At 43.5% G+C, this 9,279-nt stretch overlaps 1 protein-coding gene across 1 annotated transcript; it reads left to right on the top strand.

The window, feature by feature from the left end:
• The first annotated feature begins 705 nt into the window (after window positions 1–705).
• Window positions 706–2,142, top strand: FOXD1 (forkhead box D1). The gene has a single exon (XM_030567983.1). The coding sequence runs from the start codon at window positions 988–990 to the stop codon at window positions 2,140–2,142; it is 1,155 nt and encodes a 384-aa protein (XP_030423843.1). The 5' UTR covers window positions 706–987.
• Window positions 2,143–9,279: the final 7,137 nt, after the last annotated feature.

Below are 9,279 nucleotides of genomic sequence, written 5' to 3'. Positions count from 1 at the left end.
TCCTCCGCAGGGGAAAAAAAGAAAACATGTCCGCTGGGGGTCTCAAAATCCTAATGAATGAAACAGTAAAATGCTGATTTCCCTGCCACCCGTGGGATATTTGCATGGACGGTTCCTGTATTTGGGATTGCCTCGCTCTCTTTTTGGTGCGATTTCCCCTTTTCCTGGGAAGGTTCGAGCTACAAGAGACATGGAGGGCGTTCTGTTTTTGAAATGCCTTGCGATTTGGGCAGTGATTTGGGTTGCAAATGTGTTCTCCGGCGACTACTCAAAATAACCCCAGCAACAGAAGTGTTCTTTGGGGTTGCGGCACATGGAGAGCGGAGGGCGGGGGAAGAACTGCAATAGGATGGCACACTGTATTGTATATTGGGAGATGCAGCAGAAAGTACTGCGTATTTCACTTTCCCAACCCTGACCTTTAGCAGTGCGAGCAGTCGAGTTTCTTGGAAGTATCAGGACTAGTGGGGCGGGCGATTTTGTCGTGCCTCCCCCCGCAGTCCCCTGCCCCCGGACTTTGCCTGCTCTGGGCTGGTTTGATTTCTCCGAGGAGGAATGCGCTAAGATGTTTCCCCAGTTGTGGCGCTGACGTTTGGAGCCATGTGATGGGCCCCCTTTCGCTATAAGGAGAGAAGAAAGGCCGCCCTCTTCTGGACTCAGCCCCAGCCTTTTCAAGACCTTTCCCAAGACTCTTCCCCCCACACACCCCCCCCAATACTAATCGCTCTCCTCCTTCCCTGGATCCATTAATGTCCGAGGGCTCCTGCGAGGAGGAGAAAGAGAGGAACCAACTCCAGGGCGCAGCCAAGGGGGATAGATTTCCCGCTGCCTGCTCGGCTGAGGCTACTGCTAGCTGCTGTGTTTGTTGCTTGTTCGCACCAGGGCAGCAGATCCTGGCTGTGTCTGGGCGGATTCGCCGCCTGGAGCAAAGCAGGCGGACTCCAGCGTGCACGGCTCCCCGGCCCCGATGAGCAGCTCCGCCAAGCCATGACTCTGAGCTCGGAGATGTCCGATGCCTCGGGACTGGCTGAAGAGACCGACATCGATGTGGTGGGCGAGGAGGAAGACGAGGAGCCCCGGCGCGGCGGGCGCCCCTATGCCCAGGAGGAGGAAGAGGAGGAGGAGGAGGACGACGAGGAGGTGGGGGAGCTCCCCGATGACATCTCGCTGCCCAGGTCCCCGGCGTGCGGCGGCGCGGGCAGCTCCCCCACCTCCTCCCAGCGCCCCTACAAGGCGGCGGCGGGCGGCGGCGGGGCCAGCAAGAACAGCCTGGTGAAGCCGCCCTACTCCTACATCGCGCTCATCACCATGGCCATCCTGCAGAGCCCCAAGAAGCGCCTGACGCTCAGCGAGATCTGCGAGTTCATCAGCGGCCGCTTCCCCTACTACCGGGAGAAGTTCCCCGCCTGGCAGAACAGCATCCGCCACAACCTCTCGCTCAACGACTGCTTCGTCAAGATCCCCCGCGAGCCCGGCAACCCGGGCAAGGGCAACTACTGGACCCTGGACCCGGAGTCCGCCGACATGTTCGACAACGGCAGCTTCCTGCGCCGGAGGAAGCGCTTCAAGCGGCAGCAGCTGCCGGCGCCCGAGCTGCTGCTGCGCGGGGTGGATCCCGGCACCTTCCTGCAGCAGCCGCCGCCGCCGCAGCAGCCGGCGCCCTACGGCTACGGACCGTACAGCTGTGGATATGGCATTCAGCTCCAGCCTTACCACCCCCACTCCGCCGCCCTCTTTGCCTTTCACCACCACTCTCCGGCGGCCCGGCAGCCGCCCCCGGGCGCCGCCGGCCCGGTCCTGCCTCCTGCTGTTGCTCCGGCAGCTCCTCCAGCTTCCTTACTGCCAGCGGCGGAGCTGGCCAGGACCTTCAGCTACCCGCCGCAGCTTAGCCCGTCCCTGACTTCTCTGCACGCTGCCAAATCCAGCAGCTCGGCTCTGGCCCGGTCTCCCTTCTCCATTGAGAGCATCATCGGGGGGGTTGGCAGCAGCTGTGCCTCCCAGTCTGCCGTGGTTCCAGTCTTAGCCAGATCTCTGGTTTCCTCTTCCTCCGTTTCTTCTGCCGCCGCGGCCTTAGGGGCACTGCACCAAGGGACATCCTTGTCTAATGTCGAGAACTTTACTGCTAGGATTTCAAACTGTTAACGATTTAAAGTCTTTCAGAAGGTAGGATTCGAGGTCTATCTTTTTTTCACCTACACGAATTGAAACGGACATTTTATGCAGCCGATTTGTGTCCTGCCACTTTGTTGTTCGGTACCTATATTTATGCAAAGCCAATTCTATATGCTGCATAGGCAGAAACTTTTGTTGTTGGAAAGTTATATCTTATTCCTTAAAAAAATATCTCTAAACCATTGAAGTTCGGAGATTCTCAGGTCCAGGAATTCAAATACAATAATGTACAAGAGAAATGAAAGGTCTTGAGGGAGGACAATAAAGCAATACTTTTTCATTTTAGTACACTTGTCTCATGTACTTTTATAAAAGGAAATTAACATGTTTACACCGAAGAAAGTCAAGATTATCCTTTCTTATTTTAACCTGTGTTTGTATAATAGACATGCGGAGTTTTTATTTTGTACTTTATGCGTATTCTTTACAAGGAATGTTGTTAAAATTACTGGCAAGTATTATTGTACTATTCTAATGTACATTTTTTACACATTTTCGAAAATAAATTTTTTAATTTCCAGAAAAGTCCCTCCCATACAATTGGCTTTGGACGTTCCCCTCCCCATAGAGTGAGAGTTCTGATTTGCGATTAGTAGAATAATAGAAAAGTTAATACAACAGTAACCACGATACTTTACAGCAAATAGTTATTTATAAAAGGATTTAACCAAGAAGAAAATCAGATGATGATCTTCATAGTCTAGCCATTGTCAGCTATAACAAGTAATACAAAGTAAAAATATAAATGGGGGGGAGTAAGTAAATCTATTTGTTGTTGGAAGATACCCACTTCCTGCAAATTACAATGCTCTAAAACTAAAAGTATTTATATTTGGGTCAATAAATGTAGACTATTTAAATACTTTTGGGTGTGTTTTAAATCATAACTACATCAGTTTAGTTTTCAAACGGTATGAAGGAAAAGAAAAATAAATTCTATATAAACAGCTCTTATGGGGAATTTTCCCCTTATACTTTTAGGTTGAAGTAAAGACAATACAAGCACTTTCAGCTACTTTTATATAGAGAGAGAGTACAAAAGGTACATTTAAATATATAATATTTTTCTGTCGAAACCATTTATTAAATATTCAAGTAATTTAAATATGAATATATAAATATACAAAATATACGCAGTTATTATATCAGATTTAGACAAAAATTGAGACACTCAAAGTCTGAATTTGAAAAACATATTTGTAAAAAATGGGCCTGTGACTGAATGGAATATTATGAAATACAAACATACGGATTCCAAATCAGAGAGTTCTGTTTAAAAGGTATCCTCTGTAATTTTATTTAACAAAGTATCCGGATTTCCTGGAAAATGGAAGTTTTTTTCAGTTATATGCTTTCACATTTCAAGATTTTTTTTTCGTCAGTTTACAGAATGATAGTGACCTGTGGTCTCGTGAATAGCTAAATAATGATTTCGGAATTCTTTTGTAGCAATGCGGTTTTAAAATTGTTTTTAATACGCGGAATGACTGGACGTCTGGTGTCCGCTGAGTTCTATTTGCAGCATATAGATAAAGGGCCGCTTTGGGTCGCCTGAGAACAACAGTGTGTACAGTCACATTTAATTTTTAGAATAACAGAAAAATTTCAAAGGCATCATATATTTGTCCTTGTAAGAAGATTGGAAAAATATTTTACTTCATTATTATTCACAAATGACCTATTAAATACGGGTTTATAAAAGTTCCCGAAGAAGAAATAGGTCTCCATTTTTCAGAAACGTTTAAAGTCAACTATTGCAAGCCATGTTTGTTGATGGAGTAATATATTGCACTTCGAGTAAATATGTGTTAAATCTCGCAAACACTGCACTAATAGAGTTTAAATTAGCTGCCCAATATCCTTAAACTCATGGTTTAATTATGAATTAAACTACTCATAGCAGCTCTCTAAAAATACAGGCCAACGTATTCAAACGTGAGTGACTAGTAAGCTCCCAATGGGAATGCAAGTTCTCAGCACATTGGGAAATCATGCTACTTTTATTTAGATGTCTAAAAATGGATTTAGTAGCCTAACAGTAAATAGCCAATTTAAAAAATGTTATCCATAGGAGTTAAGATTTAAAATTAATCAGTGGAAGTTTGTAGTGGGAAAACAGGTCTATATGTATGCATTCTAAATAGAGTTGTCAAACACATAGAATAATATTCATGCTTTTATTCTTCTTGTTAGCAAGATTGTGCTTTTAGATACAGAACTCGTAAATCTCCACCCTTTATCGGTGCAACAGGGAAAGTAGCCTCAGGTGGTCCACTTCCCATTACTTGTTTCTTTTCGCTTTATAACAACCAAACCCAGGAAGAAAGCCATGTTACATGTCCATAAGGCTGTCTCCACACACGCAGGTGTGTGTGTGTGCCTGCGTGTTACTTTCCCTTGGGTACCTTTCACGAGTAAAGGTATATTAAAGACTTCTTGTATATTTCATGTCAGTGGTTTCCCTCGAATTTGGGCATAGGCTTCCATATGGAAATTGAAAGACACGATAATTAGTCGCTGGCAGATAGAGTTGAAATGACTTCCCATCACTAATTTGGGGACAAATGTGGCTGTTTAGTCTGACTCCACCGGCAAGACCTAACTTCTTTAGCTCTTGTGTCTTGTGCTTCTCCAAACAGCCATGGGCTCTGCAGAGCCCTCAGGGGCCAGCGCCCCTGTGCCCACTGCACTGAGCAGCTAGTGTCCAGGCTGCTCTGCCAGAGCAGGTGCTGCAACAAAGGCCGGCCGACCGGCCAGCCCTAAAGCCTTTGATGGGGCTAACAACATCTCTGAGCCAGGGGTCCCCATTCGCATGCAAATGTAGCGCAGCGTCCCCTTTTCTTTGAAGGCAAACAGAAGGACATTTGTAGTGTTTGCAGGGATGGAGCCCAGTGGAGCAATTCTTCCTAAATAGGCTGGCCTCTAATAAACAAACTGGTGGGGAGACAAACATGATGGTGTCGCCTCCTCCTCCTCTCAGCTACAAAAGTGTGGGTTCATTAACCAGGCTCTTTTCCTCCTCATATCCCCGTAGGGCTGAGAGACGAGTTACTGAAGCTGAACTGGGCGGGGATTGCTCTATATGGGGGCTAATGTTTCAAACAGTTCCTCCAGAAGGACCACACAAAAAGAAACTTTTTAGTTTATGGTGCTATTATGTAGCGTTTTAATTTAGTGATAGATTTAGCCAAATGTTATCTATTGGGAATTTAATGCAGCCCTTATGTGGTTCAATCGCTTTTTATACCACACACGGTGCCTCTTTCGAGAAATGTTTCCTTCAACGTATTGCTTTGTTTCTATTGGATAATTTATTTATTTTTAATTCTTTTCGACCAGATTATATACTATTTCTCTCAGATATAAAACAAATTTTTGAGTCCTTCCCCACTCCTCCTTTAAAAAACCAAACTGTTCCCCAATTCCAAACCTGAGTAGTTGGCATATCTGCATATTTCCTGCCTTACCAATGGTTCTGTTACACCCAAAGGTTCTGCTGATATAACTGAAAGTTGTGATAGTTTTGCTGTTAACGTTCGTGTCAACGAACAAGAAAGAAAGAAAGAAAGAAAGAAAGAAAGAAAGAAAGAAAGAAAGAAAGAAAGAAAAAGGAAAGCCAAGGTCATTATACTCCTGGCTCTTTTTTATAGATTGCCTCCTTTACAATATTGTCCAGAGGTAGTGTGGCTATTATTTTGAAGATGCACTTGTTTCTTGTCATTTTAAAAAAAGTCTTCCTGCGGAACAACTGAATCTGTCTTTTCTGGATCTCTCCCTCCTTAGTTCCTTATCTCTGAGTTCTGGCTTGGCTGAGGGTTGAGTTAGAGTCAGGAGCTGCTTCTGTTACTGCCTGGTGAAGTAGATTTGCTGCTACTGATGATTCAGTCCATTTCTATGTAGTATTATTTCAAGTATTCAGTGTCAGAATTCTCCTGGCTGTCTGCACAGGAAAACTGTTTTCACCTGTTCCCAGATCTATTTCAGCACGGTGTGGTTCGTTAGTTCAAAGACTATTAAACACAAGAAGTAGCTTGCAGTTATTCTCACTAAGACTGAGGCCTGTGGATCTGTTGGAAAATGTGTGCGCTTTAATGGCCTCAGGTATGAATGATAGACAATACACTGTGTGTAATATTTTCCTTCATTAGTCACAGTAAGTATCTGAGTAGTCTCCGATAATATTGAATTTGACAGAAATAATGGAAATTGTGATCATAACCCTGCTTTTCAGGGTTTATACTATCATAACCAAATCAATTTTTCGAGTATTCTTAACAGCATGTCTCTCCCAGCTCATACAACGTTTCGCCGGTTTCCCTTTTAATTTCGAAAGAGGTTGTACCAATTATGCAGATTTTGATTTCTCGGATGGAGGAAGTTTCATCGGCTCAGAGGCTTTCCAGATCTGCAGCAGGTAAGTGTAATATTGGTACTATATTCTATAATGACACATGTTAATTTTTTCTTGCAAACAAACTAACTTTTAAACCATTGTTGATATCCCCTTCGTTGCCCCAGAACTGTTTTCCCCAGTGTTGCTGCCCCGTGTTGCTGTTTACCTGCTTTTCTGCTCTACTCTGTAGTTCTTTCTGTTTGTGTGCAAATACAAATCACTTTCAGCGCCACAAACAGCTGCATTCTTCTCCTAACATCCTATTTCCCTGCTGATTGTTCTCCAATCACCTTAAATGAATATTTCACAGAAAACCTGGAACACTTACTCGTTTTGAATCCGTGCTGCCATGATAAAACCAGAGAGCCATGTGCACTGGAGTCCTAATGATATATGTTCCGATTTATTTTATGAGAGGGGCATACCCGCTGGGAGCCACAGATTTGCAAATCGTTTGTTAATATTGTTCTCCGGTACAATAGTACTATATTTCACAGTCATAGGTTTATTGAACTGATTACTTTGCTCCATCTTTTGTTGTGTGTATATATTTCCCGAGCTGCTGTTATACCTTCCTGCGGAAACTCTCCACCTGTGCCCATCCGCAGCTGCTGATTATTTGAGGTGCATACTCCGGCAAGTTTTTCTCCTGCTAGAACATTTGACCAGCTGCACCAGGAAGCTGCCTCCCTTCGGCATTCCGAGGGTCTGCCGCGAGCAGGCAAGTCGAACCTGACAGCCGTGTGGCCAGGGCTCTGGGGAAGGCTGTCCCGGGGAGGGAGTGGAATTCTGTTGGCTGGGGAAGAGAGAGCCAGAGCGCGAGCCTGTTCTGTGGGTGCAAAGTGGGGGCTGTTAGTCGCTGCAGTGTCCTTGGAGAGGTTTTCTAGATATGCTCGTTGTAACATTCATTGCGCTTCTGAGCTGAAAGGGATAGGAGCTGTCAGTATTGCCTGTCTGGATCTGAAGCGGGGGAAAGAGGGAGTATATATACTCCAGGGATGGCCCAACCGGTAATTACCAGGTGTGGGGGGACCATGAAAGTGTCACGCACCTTAAATCCACTATTCCCATTGTGAATAGTCTCTAAGGAAGGCGCGGGGACCCTTTTCAGTACAATAGATTTGCTTAACACTTGGATGAAAATTTGACCTGGTTTTCAGTGCCTGTGGGCACTGCTGGTTCTCAGCACCTCTGGAAATGAGGCCACGTGTTTACAAATATGGAAAGGTTCTAGCTCTCACAAAGACATTGGTGGAGTATTTCTTGCAGTTCACATGGTCTTTTTTTCTGGGCTTTGAAAATAGACAATTGATTTAGGCCACGGAGTATAGTTTGTGGGTGTCAAGAAAGCAGAGTTAATTATGAACTGGATTACACAGAAGAATTGTTTTTAGATGCATTGTCTAGTCAATTACAGAAATGACATCAGGGAACTGAATTCAGAGGGAAAGTGTTTTTATCAAAACAATTAAACTTGTCCTTCCTCCAAATCGGGAAAGACACACTGCACTGATTCTAATGTTTCCTTTCACTGACGGTGCAAAACAAAGGACAAACCTCTGCGGGGCCTTGTATTTAGATGATAAATCACACAATTTAAATTGGAAGAGAAGAGATAAATAGATATTTAAATTGCATTAATCCTTTGGATGAAACTGGGAAAGAATTGTCTATGATTAAGTCTGAGAGTATTTTTGCAAATATATGTGTGTATCTCAGAGAATTTTGTTGAATAAGATCGGGAAAGAAATGTCCACTCAACAAAAATACTTTATGAAAGAACAGTGGACATTTCTTTTCCAGTTATATTATGTATGTATGTATGTGTTTCTACAGGTTGATTATATGTGTGTTTAACATAATCTAATCTATCTACCTGTAATCTTTTAAAAGTAAGACCCATAGCTCTGACTAATATATTTAACAAGCACAACATGAAGCTAATAGTTTTTTCATCCATATGTATGTGACGATTCGAAATTCCGCCTGTCCAGACTACAGGTTCCCTAGATGATTTACCTGCTTCAATACTATTTGGCAACAATAACTATTGCCTATGTAAAATAATCCTCATTGTTAAATCTAGCTTTATTCCTTCCTCTAACTTTACCATCGGACACGGCTTTGGGGTTGTTAGAAGATAGTTAATGTCAATGTAATATACCTAACATTGTGAAGTCTTCGCTGTACTGCTCCATCTCTTCACTAGTGACTGATTACAGTAAAACAAAACAACACAGTGCCCCAAAGCTTTGTCGGGGAGGCCAAAAGGAGTCATTTTTCTGGAAATTTAACTTCTTTAGATCACTTTCAGCACATAACTCATCTCAAAGTACTGAGCCTGTTTTCTTGATTTAAAAAATTTGCTCGCCTGCCGCTGTGATAATGTATTTAATAGGACGATACTTGCAATTTTTTCTGATCCGGACCTATTTTTCAGAGGAACTTCTGACAGGCCGACAACAAACTAGATAAACTTTCAATCCCCAGCAAAAGCAACCTAATCTGGGTTATTCAAGAGCAACATTTGCTTAACTCCTTTAAAGAGTCACAAACATAGAATCCCAATAACTTTTTGACGAGTATGACCCTTAGGAGAGGCATTTTGCATACATGTTTAAAACAACCCTACAGCCCGGAAGAAATTTTAATTTGAAATAAAATCTAAGTATATTAAGAGCCCAACATCCCCCTCCTCAGTCTGATCCTGTTTG

Source organism: Gopherus evgoodei, chromosome 6 (assembly GCF_007399415.2).
Source record: "Gopherus evgoodei ecotype Sinaloan lineage chromosome 6, rGopEvg1_v1.p, whole genome shotgun sequence".
Taxonomy (NCBI): Eukaryota; Metazoa; Chordata; order Testudines; family Testudinidae; genus Gopherus; species Gopherus evgoodei.
Note: the sequence above shows the minus strand (reverse complement) of the source record. Positions and strands in the feature narration are given on the sequence as shown.

Excerpts from the sequence above, each read along its gene's own strand:
- FOXD1 (XM_030567983.1), top strand. The coding sequence starts at position 988 with ATGACTCTGAGCTCGGAGATGTCCGATGCCTCGGGACTGGCTGAAGAG.